This window comes from Trichomycterus rosablanca, chromosome 5, assembly GCF_030014385.1.
Source record: "Trichomycterus rosablanca isolate fTriRos1 chromosome 5, fTriRos1.hap1, whole genome shotgun sequence".
Taxonomy (NCBI): Eukaryota; Metazoa; Chordata; class Actinopteri; order Siluriformes; family Trichomycteridae; genus Trichomycterus; species Trichomycterus rosablanca.
Window position 1 is genome coordinate 48,169,625 of NC_085992.1, and position 19,284 is coordinate 48,188,908.

Below are 19,284 nucleotides of genomic sequence, written 5' to 3' on the forward strand. Positions count from 1 at the left end.
TCCACAAATTTGTCAAGCCAAGTTCTTACGGGCCTTGCTTTGAGCATGCAGTCATACTGTCACGTCGAAACAGGAAGGGCCCTTCCCCAACCTGTTGCCACAAAGTTGAATAAATAACATGTATTTTATGAAACTGATTTTGTACAATGCATGTAGCTGAAACACCTGAAGTTGTAGCCTAGCGGTTAAGGTCCTGGACTAGTAATCGAAAGGTCACTGGTTTAAGCCCCATCACTGCCAGGTCGCCACTGTTGGGCCCTTGAGCAAGGCCCTTAACCCTCAATTGCTTAGACAATACACGCTCACTGTACTGTAAGTCGCTTTGGATAAAGGCTTCTGCTAAATATAAATGGCACTACATTAATATAGAGCATGCTGGTTTCTGTGAGCTGCTAATGTTTCTGTAGTCGGTTGAAGAAGCCACCAGTTGCAGAATTGATTAAATACATGTACATGATTCTTTTAGGCAAAATGTTTAGTATGAGGGATCTTCAGAAAGTTTGAGTTTCCTCACTTTTGTATTTTGTTTGGAAGCGATGAGGGAGGGAGGAGTAGTAATCGGTCATGTCTGAGAGACGCTTATAGTCAGAGATGTTCACAAGTCACAAAATACAAGTCTGAGTCAAGTCACGAGTCGATATAATTTACACAAAACATATATTGGAAATGTAGCGTAGAAATAAACAAATAATCTGTAAGTTCAGATAAAAAACAACAACAGATTAGCGAGTATATTTTACCGTTTTACTTCGTGCCTTTACTTTCCTAGTCAGTGTAAATGAATGTAATTTCTGTAACAAGAAGGTTCCAGTTAAAAGCTTCAACTGATATGTTGCAAAACAAAAGCACGTGATAAATCACGGCACAGTGGCCAAAATCCCAAACACAGCAAAACAATCATAACCGCTGCGTGTGTCCCATTAGGAATAGAATCCGTTATTTTGTAAATGTGCTTATAATTAAAAACCTCCAAACTTTTCCCGGTTGTGAAGTAAAACAGGAACTCGTTAGAAAGCCGATCGAGCGTTTCATTACCACGTCATCTGTGTGACGCAAACTGAATAAACGCAAATAACAGCATTTCTTACTAACAATTACAATCAGAAGCTCTGATTGGTTCAGAAAGCGGTTCTTACAATCATTAGCGCCAATTCTGTAGGAGCGTTCCATTCACCCCAGCTGTTCCTCTGAAGTGACCTACTTAGGGTATTCCACCATGTTAAGTGAGATTCCAATCCAAAGGAGGGAGTGGGGAGCGACGCTTCATCACTACGCTGGAAGCTGGCTGGAACTTTTACCCATTGCGTGCATTGCGAATTAGCATTATTATTAGAGAGCAGAAAATGACACGATCAGAATGATGTCGGATCATATACAGGTCCTTCTCAAAAAATTAGCATATTGTGATAAAGTTCATTATTTTCCATAATGTAATGATAAAAATTTAACTTTCATATATTTTAGATTCATTGCACACCAACTGAAATATTTCAGGTCTTTTATTGTTTTAATACTGATGATTTTGGCATACAGCTCATGAAAACCCAAAATTCCTATCTCAAAAAATTAGCATATCATGAAAAGGTTCTCTAAACGAGCTATTAACCTAATCATCTGAATCAACAAATTAACTCTAAACACCTGCAAAAGATTCCTGAGGCTTTTAAAAACTGCCAGCCTGGTTCATTACTCAAAACTGCAATCATGGGTAAGACTGCCGACCTGACTGCTGTCCAGAAGGCCATCATTGACACCCTCAAGCAAGAGGGTAAGACACAGAAAGAAATTTCTGAACGAATAGGCTGTTCCCAGAGTGCTGTATCAAGGCACCTCAGTGGGAAGTCTGTGGGAAGGAAAAAGTGTGGCAGAAAACGCTGCACAACGAGAAGAGGTGACCGGACCCTGAGGAAGATTGTGGAGAAGGGCCGATTCCAGACCTTGGGGGACCTGCGGAAGCAGTGGACTGAGTCTGGAGTAGAAACATCCAGAGCCACCGTGCACAGGCGTGTGCAGGAAATGGGCTACAGGTGCCGCATTCCCCAGGTCAAGCCACTTTTGAACCAGAAACAGCGGCAGAAGCGCCTGACCTGGGCTACAGAGAAGCAGCACTGGACTGTTGCTCAGTGGTCCAAAGTACTGTTTTCGGAAATCAAGGTGCCAGAGTCTGGAGGAAGACTGGGGAGAAGGAAATGCCAAAATGCCTGAAGTCCAGTGTCAAGTACCCACAGTCAGTGATGGTCTGGGGTGCCATGTCAGCTGCTGGTGTTGGTCCACTGTGTTTTATCAAGGGCAGGGTCAATGCAGATTTTGGAGCACTTCATGCTTCCATCTGCTGAAAAGCTTTATGGAGATGAAGATTTCATTTTTCAGCACGACCTGGCACCTGCTTACAGTGCCAAAACCACTGGTGAATGGTTTACTGACCATGGTATTACTGTGCTCAATTGGCCTGCCAACTCTCCTGACCTGAACCCCATAGAGAATCTGTGGGATATTGTGAAGAGAAAGTTGAGAGACACAAGACCCAACACTCTGGATGAGCTTAAGGCCGCTATCGAAGCATCCTGGGCCTCCATAACACCTCAGCAGTGCCACAGGCTGATTGCCTCCATGCCACGCCGCATTGAAGCAGTCATTTCTGCAAAAGGATTCCCGACCAAGTATTGAGTGCATAACTGAACATAATTATTTGAAGGTTGACTTTTTTTGTATTAAAAACACTTTTCTTTTATTGGTCGGATGAAATATGCTAATTTTTTGAGATAGGAATTTTGGGTTTTCATGAGCTGTATGCCAAAATCATCAGTATTAAAACAATAAAAGACCTGAAATATTTCAGTTGGTGTGCAATGAATCTAAAATATATAAAAGTTTAATTTTTATCATTACATTATGGAAAATAATGAACTTTATCACAATATGCTAATTTTTTGAGAAGGACCTGTATATAAAATTGTCACACATAACTAATGTTGCTGACTTTTGTTGTATACAAGTCATTTTTTGCGAGTCACAAGTCGAGTCAGAGTCATTTGAAATCGAGTCGAGTCTGAAGTCGCTGTGTGTGCGACTTTCGTGCGACTTGGACTCCAGTCCAAGTCCCCATCTCTGCTTATAGTCCGGATTTAGCTGCATCTGATTTGCACCTTTTTGGACGCTCAAAGAAGCTTTACGGGGAAGAAGATTTTCATGTGATGATGATGTGAAAGCAACTTTTGCTGATGGCATTACAAATTTGACAGTGTAGAAAAGTGATCTCATTTGTTTTGAAATTCTTAAACAAACAACAAGTTAAAAAAAAGTGCAGAAACATTTTAAAGAACCCTGGTATTTATTTATGTAAAGACTATTAGTTAAAAGCTTAGAGTCTAGAGTTTCACCTCATTAAAAAGTAATCTCTAAACCAGACGTGCCAGTTTGCGTATTTGATATTTATTGCAAAAACATGGGATACTGTAATCCCAGAATATTTAGTCCTAATATTTATAAAATGCAGGATTACACGCTTGCAGCCAGACGCTGACTGTTTAGTCTCGATGCATATTTTCCTGTTTGTTGATTTGTCACATGAAAGTTATTATGAGATTTAGATTCATTAGCCTGGCTTTCATTAGGAGTTTCAGTTAATGCAGAGTTTCTGTGCACCACTGTACACATGAGCTCAATTATTGCTAATTTCAATACCATTCAAACTATGCTAACCAACAGGCTAAACATTACACTGGCTTTGCATGGAAACCATTTCACCATCGCGGCCTCTGATGTCAGTTTGATAAAGACAGAAATATGGTTGCGGTTAATGACTGTAATCATCTTTAAATCTTACTCAATGTCAAACCCACATGGATTTAAAAAAACGTCTTTGAATGACAGACAGAATTAAGATATTCGGCTCCATGTTTGGCTTATTTAAGCTATTGAAATTACCTCAATTGTTTTGCCTTTATAAATCATCATTACCCAGAGTTCCTCTCTGATTGACGCTGATCAGGAGTCGTTGTCTGATGTAAGCTGACTTAAATCTGTCAGTAATTCTCCGCTCCAGAGGTCTTCAAATGATCCAAACGTTACAATAATGCTTTGTGAAGCATAAACCCATGTAGATGAGTGTAGATGAGTGTAGATGAGTGTGCTGGATGATGCACCCGGTACTTGGATTTAAATAAAAGTAACAATGCCGGTTTAAGAAATGACTCAAATAAAAACTAAAGAAACCTGTAAAGAAGGTACTTTAGCAGACCTTTTAAAATATGCCATTAATTTTTTAATATATTTTTGTCCTATATTATGTAAAAAAAGGTTGTCAGGATGGCCAAGTGGTCAAGGTTCATACATAGGTCTTGCCAAAACTGCTATTTTCTAATAACAGGACAGTCTGAAGGGTGTTATGTCTGTGGTTAACATTTATTTGATTTTTTCTTGAGGTATCCGAAAACTGTGATGTTGTGCAGAGACACAAGTGCAATACAAATCATGAACCTCCCATGTTAATTCTCTACAGTGTAGACTCCGGAAGAGATGCAGATCGAACAATCACGTATATACGTACAATACAATAGAGGTTTTTACATTTTGTGTTTCCATGGCTGATTGATCTAAATGAGATATACTCATTATTTTTATTAGGAGGCACCATGTTCCCTCACCTCAGTCAGCTTTTACATAGTGATTGTTATGATTACACATCGATGGCTCTGTAATTTCACATTAAGACCATGCAGTACATTAAAGGAATCAGACGTTAAACCAGATCAACTTCAGTGCTGTTCCGTGTATAAACAATAAATACACACCTGTCAGCCAATCAGAATGAAAGCTTTCCCCTACCACAGATATATTACATATTTAACATGTTCCAGAGGAACAATGAAATCAAGCCTTATGTTTATATTTATTATTCTAACTCATCTTAAATCTGCATTCGAATCAGGAAGCATTTCAAAGAACCAAAGTTCAGTTTTTGAATAGTGAACTCGATAGCGAATTTTCATTTCTTGGCCCCCGTGATTGGCATGGACTAAAATTAAGGGCATATGCTGTATTTGTGTTGCTTAATCACTGTGCATTAAGTTCAATCAGAGGGATTTATAAACATACTGGAGTGTTTAAATAAGAAAAGATACAAATATTTGGTGAAATTATATTCAAAGGCCAGGGGGCGAATAGCTTGGGTCAGATATTAGTGAAGATTACAGTACCAGATGGGGTCTCATTAAACACACACACACACATGGTTGGTTTTACCATCTTTGAAAAATAAAATAGATGTAATAGAAAAATCACATCCACGTAAGCTGGACGTTAATTATGAAGCAACTCCTCATGCCCCTCTGACTGTCTTTATGGATTTAAATTCCATTTACTCCAAAGAGACTTAGTAAGATTATGGTTGGGCAATGATGCTGTCCAATGAGGCCTGGGTTACAGCTGGCTGGGTTGTTGTTGCTCCTAGACATTTTAACTTTACATACACAGCTGACCATTCCAGATCTAACAAGACAGAAAAGTTTTGACTATGGCAAATTACTAAGGTCCCACCAGAGTAATTATTATTTTTTACATTTTCAGCATTTAGCAGACGCCTGTATCCAAAGCGACTTACAGTAAGGTGACAGTGTACAGTCAGAGCAACTGAGGGTTTAGGGCCTTGCTCACCAACCTGGCAGTGGTGGGACTTGAACCAGCGACCTTCTGATTACTAGTCCAGTGCTTTAACCACTAGGCTACAACTGCCCTGTATTTTTTATGAGGATGAATGGCAGAGTGCTTTATGTTGTGTAACTGTTAGCAAAAGATGTCAGATTCCACTCAGTGAATCTGTTTTATTGCATTCACCCCCAATCCGCCCCCAATCTAATTGTATGTAATGACCTGAGTTGTATTTCCTCCTGTACTGCTGCAGACCTCCACTCCTGACTGAGGAGTGTGTGTATGACCAACACACGCCCCTCCAATACTTGTGCTTCATTTCACCTGTGTGATGTGAGTTCATATAGAGATCCGTATCATGCACGGAGTCACGCACCAGTCTCTGTTACTCCCCGTCTCTGTTTAGACACTATTGATAAGCCCCCCCCCCAGGACCAGCCGATCATTGTCCATATAGGTACCTGGCCGACCAATAGCAGAGCTGAGTTTCAAACTAAAGAGCTTGAGATGTCAGCACTGGTGGGCTTGCATGCTTCACCACTGTGCCACCTGAGCACCATGTTCCATTGCTTTTAGGCAGTTGTAGCCTAGTGGTTTAGGTACTGGAATAGTAATCAAGAGGTCGCTGGTTCAAGACCCACCACTGCCAGGTTGCCACTGTTGGGCCTTTGAGCAAGACCCTAAACCCTCAATTGTTCAGACTGTATACTGTCACAGTACTGTAAGTCACTTTGGATAAAGGCATCTGTTTAATGCTGAAAATGTAAATGCTTTTATTGATAACACATACGGTTAACAAGGCATTTACAAAAGCCACTCAGGTGGTGCAGCAGTAAAACACGAGCATCTTGAATACATCCTATCGAATTTCAGCTCTTCCTGCCGACTGGGCTGAGCGACCACATGAACAACGATTGGCCTTTTGTTCAGATAGAGGTGGGATATTAAGCCAGATAGGGACTCTTTTATAACTAATGCAATTACGACCTCTGCTGGCTGATTGATGGCGCCTGCACAGAGACGGGAAATTGTGCTGTCCGGGTGTGTCTCTCCGTACACAGTGCTGATCCGCATTGCACTTGTCAAAGTGTAGGTGACAAAATGCATACAGCTGCTGCCCACGTGTCGGAGGGGGGCGTGGGTTAGCTTCGTTCTCCTCGATCAGAGTGGGGATCGGCATTGGTGGAGAGGAAGCATGACGCAATTGGGCAATTGGACGCTCTAAAAGGGAGAAAAAGGGGAGAAAATGCATAAAAAATATATATATAAAAAACACTTTAACAGGGCTTTTATTTAATGACAAATCTTGTGTTTTAGAATTTGTAAATAAAATTCCATAATATTCTTTTTTTTATTTTTATTATATAGTCACAGAAAAATAGCATAACTGTAATCAATTGTGATGTCAATTTCAGTTTCTACCCTTGTGTGGCTTCTAATTTTAGTAAATGCAAATAAAACCTGCATTTTTTTTGTTGATGGACCAAACAAGCATCCTAGTACTTACAAAAAACTTCATATATTTTTTATAAATATGGGAAAACAAATAGTTGAATATATACAAACAGACGCTGTGATTACCTCAGTGCAGCTAACACGTTAATCCTGGTCTCGTAACCACAGTAAAAGAACAGACAAATATCTAAAACACAGTGGAATGTGCATGTAAACCATCATGCGTCCCACATCCATCACTAACTGTCATGTAACTTCCACTTTTAAGTAAGCCTATAATGAAAGATCTCTGATTAGTGTGGCCTTCTCACGAAGACTTTTATTAAATGAACTCATAATGCATCTGTTGTGAGATGACTGGAAATATTACCAGCGGTCACGGCGGATCTACCGGGCCTGTTTCGAATAGGGTCTGTGTTTTACAGAGATCCCACATGTACTGGTTAGCGTCCTGGGCAATTTTGCCCTGAGTATTAAGCTGTTGAGTAAAAAGAGAAGAAAGTGCTGCTCATGATCTGAGACCTCAAGTCATTTATTTGACAAAAAGTGACGTTGTAAAGTATTTACCTTACAACGTCTGCTTTACAACTAAAGCTTTTTTTCTTTTAGAGAAGGAACATACACATGAAATGTTACACCGTTCTGAATCTATAAATGGATCCTAGAGCATGTCTGTGAAACGTTAATTCTACTTTGAGGTTAATTTTTCATTTTTTTTATTGTTACAAATAACAGACGCACCGTGATACACGATCAGGTCAAAATCCTAAATACACCTGACCATGAGTTTGTTGGATGTACTATTTTATCATTTATAACGTGAATATTAGTATAGACTTCACTTACTGTATATAGGCAACTTTCACTTTTATGAAAAAGCTTTCTGCAAGATTTTGGAGTGTCTGTAGGAATTTGTGTTGTAAATCCGAGAACCTTTGCTGATAAACGGGCAGAACTATTAATAATAATAGCCAAAAAAATCAGCACAATACATGCATATTAATGGCATTCTAATTGTTCAGGTCATTTATATATCTTGTAAACAACAAAGGTCCAAATATGGAATCCTGTGGCACACCAGCTTCTTAGGCTGAACCCCATCAAAAAGTTCACACTGCCATCCGATACTTAAGTCATTTTAAATCAATTAATATGAATTATTATCAGTTAAATATAAATTATTATTGGTTAAAAACTGCCTTAGTTTAGCTCTTGTGGGGTGTTCCCGGTCTGCAGTGGTCAGTATCTATCAAAAGTGGTCCAAGGAAGGAACGGTGGTAAACCGGCGACAGGGTCATGGGTGGCCAAGGCTCATTGATGCACGTGGGGAGCGAAGGCTGGCCCGTGTGGTCCGATCCAACAGACGAGCTGCTGTAGCTCATACTGCTGAAGAAGTTAATGCTGGTTCTGATAGAAATGTGTCAGAATACACAGTGCAGCACAGTGCAAAACGGGGACCGACACAATATTAGGAAGGTGGTCATAATGTTATGCCTGATTGGTGTATTATTTTATAAAAAAAAAACTTGAATTACTGGGATCCAGGTGACAGTGAGATTGCATGGAAAGTCGTCCAAGTCCTAACACAGTAAATCCCCACCGCCCGACTATGACTGTGTTGGTATGTTTGTTCTCTCTGAGATAATTACTATTCTTTCTGCCAGACATAATGAGACTTTTGTTGTCCACAAAGTTCTGATTCGTCTCTGAATATAACATTATCCCGTGAGGTTTGGGGATCATCCAGGTACTTTTTTCTGTAAACATCAGATGAGCACTATTGGTTCTTTTTGTTAGAAGTGGTTTACCCCGTAGCCACCCATAAGTCCCATATTTGTCTGGTCTTTTTTGTATTGTGGAATCATGAACATGCTCGTGTGCTGAACTAAAGCTAAAATTATCTGCAGTTTTTGTTGTTGCTTTCTTGTGATCTTTTGTGACTTCCACCTGGACACTCTTGGAAATAAAGTCTCCTCTATTTGGGGATATTAGCTTTCACTGTTGTTTTGTGGGGTACTAGAGTGCCAGAAATGGCCTTTGTAAGCCTTTTCAGACGTATACATTCAACGACTGTCTTTTCAACAATACATACTTAGCTTTTTTGGACCTACTTTCATTTACATTTTCGGCATTTAACAGACGCTTTTATCCAAAGCGACTTACAGTACTGTGACAGTAAACTGTCTGAGCAATTGAGGGTTAAGGGCCTTGCTCAAAGGCCCACCAGTGGCAACCTGGCTGAGGTGGGACTTCAACCAGCGACCTTTTGATTACGAGTCCAGTGGGGCGGCACGGTGGCTAAGTGGGTAGCACTGTCGCCTCACAGCAAGAAGGTCCTGGGTTCGATCCCCAGGTGGGACGGTCCGGGTCCTTTCTGTGTGGAGTTTGCATGTTCTCCCCGTGTCCACGTGGGTTTCCTCCGGGTGCTCCGGTTTCTTCCCACAGTCCGAAGACGTGCAAGTGAGGTGAACTGGAGATACAAAATTGTCCATGACTGTGTTTGATATAACCTTGTGAACTGATGAATCTTGTGTAATGAGTAACTACCGTTCCTGTCATGAATGTAACCAGAAAAGTGTAAAAACATGACGTTAAAATCCTAATAAACAAACAAACAAACAAAACTACTCCAGTACCTTTACCGCTAGGCTACCACTGCCCTAAACAGCTTATGCACGCGTATTTTCAATTTACATGTACATTCACTTTTTTGGCATTTAACAGACGCTTTTATCAAAAGCGACTTACAGATATTTTTGGGGCCCACCAGTGACAACTTGGCAGTGGTGGGGCTTGAACCAGCAACCTTCTGATTGCTAGTCCAGCTCCTTAACCACTGAGCTATTACAAGCATTTTGTAAATTTATTCGCCTGTTTGTGTTCAATTTTCTAAAATGGCTTACTAGCTAAATTTGGTGAACTGGTGGGTAGCACTATTGCTTCACATGAAGTAGGCCCTGGGTTCAATTCCCACAGTCCAAAGACATGCAGTCAGGTTAATTAAGCTACTTAAATCTCCCTTAGGTGTGAATGTGTGGATGTGATGGACTGGCGACCTGTCCAGGGTGTTTCCTACCTTTCACCCGTTGAATTGTACCCACCGTGCCCCTAAATAAGATAAATCGGTGGTAAAACAGACAATGAATGAATGACAGAATGGTTGATTGACTGCCCAAGAGGAAATTACAAAGCAGATGGACATGGATTATATTGTTGTATGAAATAAAACTGTATGTGAAAAAATCACTGTCATTAATTAGCCATTTAGATTTGAGAAATTGTTGTTAAGAAATTACAAAATAGTATAAAATCTAAGAATAAACAGAGATTATGTTTCAGAAACTTGAAACATGCAATAAATAAAGCACTTTATAAGCTACACCTACCATACAAATAAACTGTGTTGGTATACAGTTACTGACTGTATTCCATCTGTACGCACTGTCACCTCCTGCACCTCATTTATCAATTGAATTATCACTGCAGTCTGTCTATTTTTCTGTCTGTCTGTCTGTCTGTCTGTTCTGTCTGTGTGTCTATCTATCTACACCAATCAGGCATAACATTATGACCACCTTCCTAATATTGTGTTGGTCCCCCTTTTGCTGCTCTGTGTATTCTGACACCTTTCTATCAGAACCAGCATTAACGTCTTCAGCAGTTTGAGCTACAGCAGCTCGTCTGTTGGATCGGACCACACGGGCATCAATGAGCCTTGGCTGCCCATGACCCTGTCGCCGGTTTACCACTGTTCCTTCCTTGGACCACTTTTGATAGATACTGACCACTGCAGACCGGGAACACCCCACAAGAGCTGCAGGTTTGGAGATGCTCTGACCCAGTCGTCTAGCCATCACAGTTTGGCCTTCGTCAAACTCGCTCGCATCCTTACACTTGACCATTTTTCCTGCTTCTAACATCAACTTTGAGGATAAAATGTTCACTTGCTGCCTAATATATCCCCCCACTAACAGGTGCCGTAATGAAGAGATAATCAGTGTTATTCACTTCACCTGGCAGTGCTCATAATGTTATACCTGGTTGGTCTATCTATCTATCTATCTATCTATCTATCTATCTATCTATCTATCTATCTATCTATCTATCTATCCATCCATCCATCCATCCATCCATCCATCCATCCATCCATCCATCCATCCATCCATCCATCCATCCATCCATCTATCTAGCTATCTACCTGTTTATCTATGTATTTGTCTCTATGTGTCTATTTGTCTATTTATATGTATGTCTGTCTGTCTGTCTGTCTATCTACATGTCTGTCTATCTATATATCTATCTATCAATCTGTCTGTCTATCTGTCTGTCTGTCTGTCTATCATCTGTCTGTCTGTCTATCTATAGGTTACAGACAGTAATTGTATGTCCACAATCTTCATCTGTATGGTAGATGTACCTTATCAAATCAATCACTGAGTGTACAAACCAAACATGTACCTTATAAAATGCTTGATGTGAGTATGAGTGTAATTTTTTTTTTCCAAATTTGTACATGTACACAGTCGGAGGACCTGGAGACTGAATCTATCAGCCATGTTTTGGAGCAGACGGAGTTTGGAGTGTTTAATGTTGCGTCTAACCGATAAAATCAAAAGAAAACATTCCACACTGTGAGAGGAAAAGTTTCTTTAGTGGATCAACCATGTGATAAGCACTGCTGTTTTAGTAAGAGATTAGGCTTTAATATGTGTTCAGCCCTCGACTGATCTTACTTTCTACAGAGATTTGCATGTTCTCCCCATGGAGGTTTCCTATGTGTACTCTAGATTAAAATGAATAAGTGATGTCCTGCATTTCAATTAAGGTTCATTCAAGTTTAATTTAAGTGTATACTGTTATCTCTATTTGTACCTCTGTATGTATGGAGTTCAGTATGTTCTCCCTGCACTGGTGTGAGTTAACTTTAGGCACTCCGGTTTCTGTTGACCTCCCAAAACATGACAGTGACTGGATAGTATAGTGTAGGCATTGTGGTTGATTTTTTTATGTCTGCTTTAATATGTGAGGGTTGCTGTGGGTATGATTCACTGGGCAAAAAGCAGTAAACACCCTGGACAGGTCACCAGCTCATCACAGGGCAGACACACACACACACTTACACTTAGAGCAATGTAGGTAGCTCCAATTACCCTGGCTGCATGTCTTTGAACTGGTGAGAGAAAACCGGGGCGCCCAGAAGAAACCCACATAGGAACAGTGAGAACATGCAAACTTTACACAGATAGGAATTTAGCTTTATGAATTTAGGTTTGATTCTTGCCTTGGGTTTACTCTGGGTGCTGATTTTCTCCTTCATTTCTTACAAAAAACATGCCAGTGGGTTGATTGGCTACTGTAGGTGTAAATGTGTGATGTGAATATGTAATACCCTATGCTGGACCGGCACACTGTCCTGCCCCGCCCTCAGTATTTCACTCTCCTGGTAGTAGGAATGAGCTTGACCCTGTTTCTCTCTTTCTCATGTCTTAGATGTACCAGTGCAGCAGTGATAAAGAGTGTGAGGTGGGTAGTTACTGTCACAGCTCCCAGCACGCGCCTTCGAGATGCCTCAACTGCCGCCGGAGGAAGAAGCGCTGCCACAGAGATGCCATGTGCTGCCCTGGCAACCGCTGCAGCAACTGTACGTACATCTAACCAGTTTATTGATTGTATTGATGCTATGATTCTATGCAAATGTCTGCTTTTTATGTACATTTGTACATTTGTAAATTGAGGTTTACATCTATATTTAAATTTTTTTTACATTTTGTAATGTAAGCAGAATGTAATCTACACCATGCTAAACTGAATATGATCGGGGTAATCGGATCAGACTTTCTTTTCCTGGTAACAACACAGACTGCAGAATTCTAACTCTTTATGTTTTGTATATTATGCCGCATAGATTAATAGATTAATAGATTTGTTAGCCCCCTTTCACCCTGTTCTTCAATGGTCAGGACCCCCACAGGACCACCACAGAGCAGGTATTATTTAGGTGGTGGATCATTCTCAGCACTGACATGGTGGTGGTGTGTTAGTGTGTGTTGTGCTGGTATGAGTGGATCAGACACAGCAGCGCTGCTGGAGTTTTTAAATACTGTGTCCACTTACTGTCCACTCTATTAGACACTCCTACCTATTTGGTCCACCTTGTAAATGTAAAGTCAGAGACGATCGCTCATCTATTGCTGCTGTTTGAGTTGGTCTTGAGCTTCTAGACCTTCATCAGTGGTTACAGGACGCTGCCCATGGGGCGCTGTTGGCTGGATATTTTTGGTTGGTGGACTATTCTCAGTCCAGCAGGGACAGTGAGGTGTTGTATCTGATCCACTCATACCAGCACAACACACACTAACACACCACCACCATGTCAGTGTCACTGCAGTGCTGAGAATCATCCACCACCTAAATAATACCTGCTCTGTGGGGGTCCTTGTGGTGGTCCTGACCATTAAAGAACAGCATGAAAGGGGGCTAACAAAGCATGCAGAGAAACAGATGGACTACAGTCAGTAATTGTAGAACTACAAAGTGCTTCTATATGGTAAGTGGAGCTGATAAAATGGACAGTGGGTGTAGAAACAAGGAGGTGGTTTTAATGTTATGGCTGATCAGTGTATGATTAACGTGAATCTTACAAAGTCTTTAATATAATGATTAAAATATCACTTGAATACTTTCACGCTGTCATGTGCTGATACCAGATTTCTCTTCCTGTGTTCAGTTATCTGCGTCTCGTTCCCCGAGAACATTCTGACCCATCACATCACACCTTTAAAAGAGCACAAAAAGCTTAGCAAAGACAAAGGCTGGAAGAAGAGCGGGAAAACCCAGACCAAGCTCCCTCTCAAAGGTGAGAAATTTACAGCGTAAAACACCGTACAGCCTTCACGACAGTGTGTGGAGTCAGAAACCAGTTTGGAGAGTCTCGCCTACGTCGGTGCGCTTAGTTCTGTTAGCGTGTGTGACCTCGGCGCTTGGTATTCGAGTCGAGAGGGAGCGCCAGGCCGCAAAGGCGAGCGTAATTACACGCTGCACATAAATCAGCCCGGCCCTCAACTTTCAGCGCAGCAGGAAGCTCGTGCACTGCTAACCACAACGCACTGATCCGCCCGCTCCTTTCTGTTAAATATCTGATCGACAGATTAAAGAGCTCCAATTAGCTGTGAACAGAATTATTTTGTGTGCAGCTTAATGTGCGTTTGATCTCGCGGTGGTTTGCGTGTAACACAATCCGTACTGGGAAAGAAAGGACGGCAAGACAGCAAATTATTTTATTATTTTATATCTTTTTTCACAGATCATCTAGGGTGGATCTATAAAAGTCAAATATACAACACACACTAGCACATTTGAGTAAACCTGCATTTGTTTTACTATATTATACAAATACTCACTCACTCATTTTCTTAACCGCTTATCCAATCAGGGTCGCGGGTGGGTGCTGGAGCCTATCCCAGCTTTTCAATGGACGCAAGGCACACAGTAAGACGCTGGATGAGGTGCCAGTCCATCACAGGGCAGACACATACACACTCATACACACACCCATTCACCTATAGGGCAATTAAGAGTCTCCAATTAACTTGACTGCATGTTTTTGGACTGTGGGAGGAAACCGGAGCTCCCGGAGGAAACCCACACAGACACAGGGAGAACATGCAAACTCCACACAGAAAGGACCCGGACCGCCCCTGGGGATTGAACCCAGGACCTTCTTGGTCTCTAATGGACATTTAACACTAGATAACATACAGATGAAGTCAAACGTTTACAAACACTTCCAAGGACATGAGTATTATCAATGTCTTGTGAATTTCTGACCTGGAACCTTAAATAAATGCCCAAATTACATCAATTTGCCAAATTACAGTGCCCTAGCACCACTAATTGACGCAATATCACTTCAAACTCTGCCAGATAGCTATCAGACTCCAGGTGGCAAAAAGAAAGCCATTATTTGATCCAACTGGTTCAAATAATCTGGCTGCATGGAGGACGTTCCTGTAACTCCAGCTTCAAAAGCAATAAACTAAAATCATAAACAAATCATTTTCCAATTACTTTTAACGGTAGTGTACGTCATGCTCGACACAGGAATGCAAAGGTTTGATGTAAGATTGCGCAATTCAGCCTGTTTGACTATAACTTCAGTCGTAATCAAGTTAATCATAGTAATTATAATTAATAACAGAATGTCATCTTACCTTTTAGCACGGCTTCCTAATTCATGATTAAATGTAGCTGGTGATTTGGCTGTGCCCATAACTGAAAGGTAACTGGAAAGACAACTCTGTCACCGTATACTGAGAGGAGAGTCGTCTACAATAACTGATACAATCCAAGAACCACAACAAAAATAGATCTGTCATTTATTAGAGCGGCTGGAACGTGTTAACACTGTCTACAGTCAAGCCAGCTTTACATTAAAGGCTTAGACAATACTGTGTAAAAAACTCTAACCTTCTTTTCACTGTCCACGTGATCAGGAACCAACTTCAGCCTTAAACGTGCTGATTTTGGAACTGGGGCTTCTGTCTTGCTTGGCAGCCTCAAAGTCCATAAAGATGCAGCACATCTTTGGACTGTGGGAGGAAACCGGAGCACCCGGAGTAAACCCACGCAGACATGCAAACTCCACACAGAAAGGACCCGGACCGTCCCACCTGGGGATCGAACCCAGGACCCTCTTGCTGTGAGGCAACAGTGCTACCCACCAAGCCACCGTGCCGCCCCATTTTTGGCATTAAGCAGACACTTTCATCCAAAGCGACTTACAGTTGTGACAGTATACGGTCTAAGCAATTGAGGGTTTAGGGCCTTGCTCAGGGGCCCAACAGCGGCAATCTGGCAGAGGTGTGGCTTGAACCAGCAACCTTCTGATTACTAGTCCAGTACCTCAACCACTAGGCTACATCTGCCGTGTTGTATCTATCCAACAACTATCCAACAAACACACAAATCCATTTCTTGTGATTGTCTTTTAAATTCAGTTTATTTGTCAGATAAAGTGGCATCATTTAGAGTGATTATGAGAAACATATGATTATCCCATGAGGGTCATCACATGCCGATTTCACAAAACCTCGTATGACGCGGTGATGTGTGATAAATATTCGCTATGCTAATTATCCTGCTGAGAAAGTGATTTTATCTCCTGACAAGCGTAGCGGGTTTTCTCCACCAGGCCGAATCGGTTAATAAATCAGGAAATGATCTGTTGAGACTCTCTCTTAAATACACGGCCCTTCCGAAGCGATTTTAAATCCCACGTAACATTGAGAGTCCTGGATGTGTTTAAAACTCCGGCATGACCAAGCCAAGACAATGTAATGGTCTTATTTTCCTGCCTTCCCTCCGGACAGTTTGGACACGCGGTACTTCCTTAGCTGAATTGCTTGATTGCCTGGAGTGGAGTCATTACTGCAAACATACTGATGAAATTACTCCTCAAGATTCATTTGCTACGGGGCTGTAGGATACCTGCAGGCCCCTCGAACAAATGCAATTTACTGCAGATCATAAAATATGGTAGTGCATTTGTGGCATGTCGTTTGTGGTGTGAACTTTCCACCGGTATGTAGTACAGTGTAACCCAGTCTAAATAAGAGTGAATCTTTATTTGCTTATTGATTTTTCCTATATACAGATGTAGCACTTTATTAGGTACACCTATCTGATATCTACCTTCATTGATTATTGTATAAGTTACCATCTGGGTGTACAATTACTGACTGCAGCAGTGTTATTAGAATTTTTAATCACTTCAGTGTTTACATTTACATTTTCAACATTAAGCAGACGCTTTTATCCAAAGTGACCTAAAGTGAGTGTTAAGGGCCTTGCTCAAGGGCCCAACACTGGCAACCTGGCAGTGGTGGAGCTTGAACCAGCAACCGTCTGATTACTAGTCCAGTACATTAACTATTAGGCTACATCTGCCTTAGGACAATAGTGAACAGTGGTAACATTATGAGCACTGACAGGTGAAGTGAATAACACTGATTATCTCTTCATCACGGCACCTGTTAGTGGGGGGGGGATATATCAGGCAGCAAGTGAACATTTTATACTCTGTATGTACACTTTAGACTTCAGCTAAATGTGTTAATGCCAAAAACATAATAAAATAAACAGTGTTTCTTCTCTAGGCCACGAGGGCGACCCATGCGTGCGTTCATCCGACTGTTCGGAGGGCTACTGCTGCGCCCGTCACTTCTGGACCAAGATCTGCAAGCCGGTGCTGCGCCAGGGCGAAGTCTGTACCAAGCAGCGCAAGAAAGGCACGCACAACCTGGAGATCTTCCAGCGCTGCGACTGTGCCAAGGGTCTGGCGTGCAAGGTGTGGAAGGACGCCACGTCGTACTCCAGGTCCAGACTGCACGTGTGCCAGCGCACCTGAGAGGATTTAGGGAGGGGCGCTGTGTAGGGAGTGAGCCGGAGAGGACTTTTTTTTTTCCAGGACTCAAAAAATGAGATGAAGGGAATCAGACAGTACAGAGAGAAAAAGGAATCTTGGCCAGTGTGTGTGTGTGTGTGTGTGTGTGTGTGTGTGTGTGTGTGTGTGTGTGTGTTTGTGCATCCATGTGTTTGTGGGTTTGTAATGAGTAATCGATGATGGAGATTCATGATCAGATCCAGACGTGAGGAGATGTTACCAAGCCTCTTTTCATGTTTTTTTTTGCTGCACATGTTTTGAAGAGATGTACTGATTTGAAAGCCATAGCTGTTTACCAGTAACAGGTCGAGGTTTTGAAATGATTATCGCTCTCGCTCTCTGTAGGCATGCTGGCTCGACGGCAATACGTTCCAAAAGGACTGAGTTTAGCAGTTACGTGATTATCAGTCATATTTTTTTTATTGCATAATGCACATGCTCACACAGGGCTCAGGATAACTCAATAATCTGACATAACTCTTATATTTCATTACAGAAAACAACATAATATGTAAACGTTCTTCAGTCTATAACCACATATTCCTGTTTGTTAGGTTCACCACATCTCATTTCAAGCTTCTTTTCTTTTCTTAGTCTAAGCCACATCAAGGGATCTGCAAACCATTTTGACTTTGTTATTTAAGCCTCGTCCAAAGCATCTTAAGAAAATGAAAACAGAATTTGAGCTTCTTGTGTAGTGGTAGCGGTTAACCCTAGTAATCAGAATGCCCTCCCCCATTACCACCAAATTATCTTTGTTGGACCCCTGAGCAGGACCCTAACCCTTAATCGCCCAATGTTATTATTATACATTAATTTTTTTTTATACAGTGTATCACAAAAATGAGTACACCCCTCACATTTCTGCAAATATTTCATTATATCTTTTCATGGGACAACACTATAGAAATAAAACTTGGATATAACTTAGAGTAGTCAGTGTACAACTTGTATAGCAGTGTAGATTTACTGTCTTCTGAAAATAACTCAACACACAGCCATTAATGTCTAAATGGCTGGCAACATAAGTGAGTACACCCCACAGTGAACATGTCCAAATTGTGCCCAAAGTGTCAATATTTTGTGTGACTACCATTATTATCCAGCACTGCCTTAACCCTCCTGGGCATGGAATTCACCAGAGCTGCACAGGTTGCTACTGGAATCCTCTTCCACTCCTCCATGATGACATCACGGAGCTGGTGGATGTTAGACACCTTGAACTCCTCCACCTTCCACTTGAGGATGCGCCACAGGTGCTCAATTGGGTTTAGTCCATCACCTTTACCTTCAGCTTCCTCAGCAAGGCAGTTGTCATCTTGGAGGTTGTGTTTGGGGTCGTTATCCTGTTGGAAAACTGCCATGAGGCCCAGTTTTCGAAGGGAGGGGATCATGCTCTGTTTCAGAATGTCACAGTACATGTTGGAATTCATGTTTCCCTCAATGAACTGCAGCTCCCCAGTGCCAGCAACACTCATGCAGCCCAAGACCATGATGCTACCACCATCATGCTTGACTGTAGGCAAGATACAGTTGTCTTGGTACTTCTCACCAGGGCGCCGCCACACATGCTGGACACCATCTGAGCCAAACAAGTTTATCTTGGTCTCGTCAGACCACAGGGCATTCCAGTAATCCATGTTCTTGGACTGCTTGTTTTCAGCAAACTGTTTGCTGGCTTTCTTGTGCGTCAGCTTCCTTCTGGGATGACGACCATGCAGACTGAGTTGATGCAGTGT

At 41.6% G+C, this 19,284-nt stretch overlaps 1 protein-coding gene across 1 annotated transcript in view; it reads left to right on the plus strand.

The window, feature by feature from the left end:
• Positions 1 to 17,722, plus strand: part of dkk2 (dickkopf WNT signaling pathway inhibitor 2) — a 32,257-nt gene extending 14,535 nt beyond the window's left edge. Inside the window, exons 2-4 of the mRNA XM_062995298.1 lie at positions 12,595 to 12,745; positions 13,832 to 13,960; positions 17,259 to 17,722. Of these exons, the coding sequence (XP_062851368.1) occupies positions 12,595 to 12,745; positions 13,832 to 13,960; positions 17,259 to 17,509 (531 nt within the window). The 3' untranslated portion in view covers positions 17,510 to 17,722. The remainder of the gene's footprint in view (positions 1 to 12,594; positions 12,746 to 13,831; positions 13,961 to 17,258) is intronic.
• Positions 17,723 to 19,284: the final 1,562 nt, after the last annotated feature.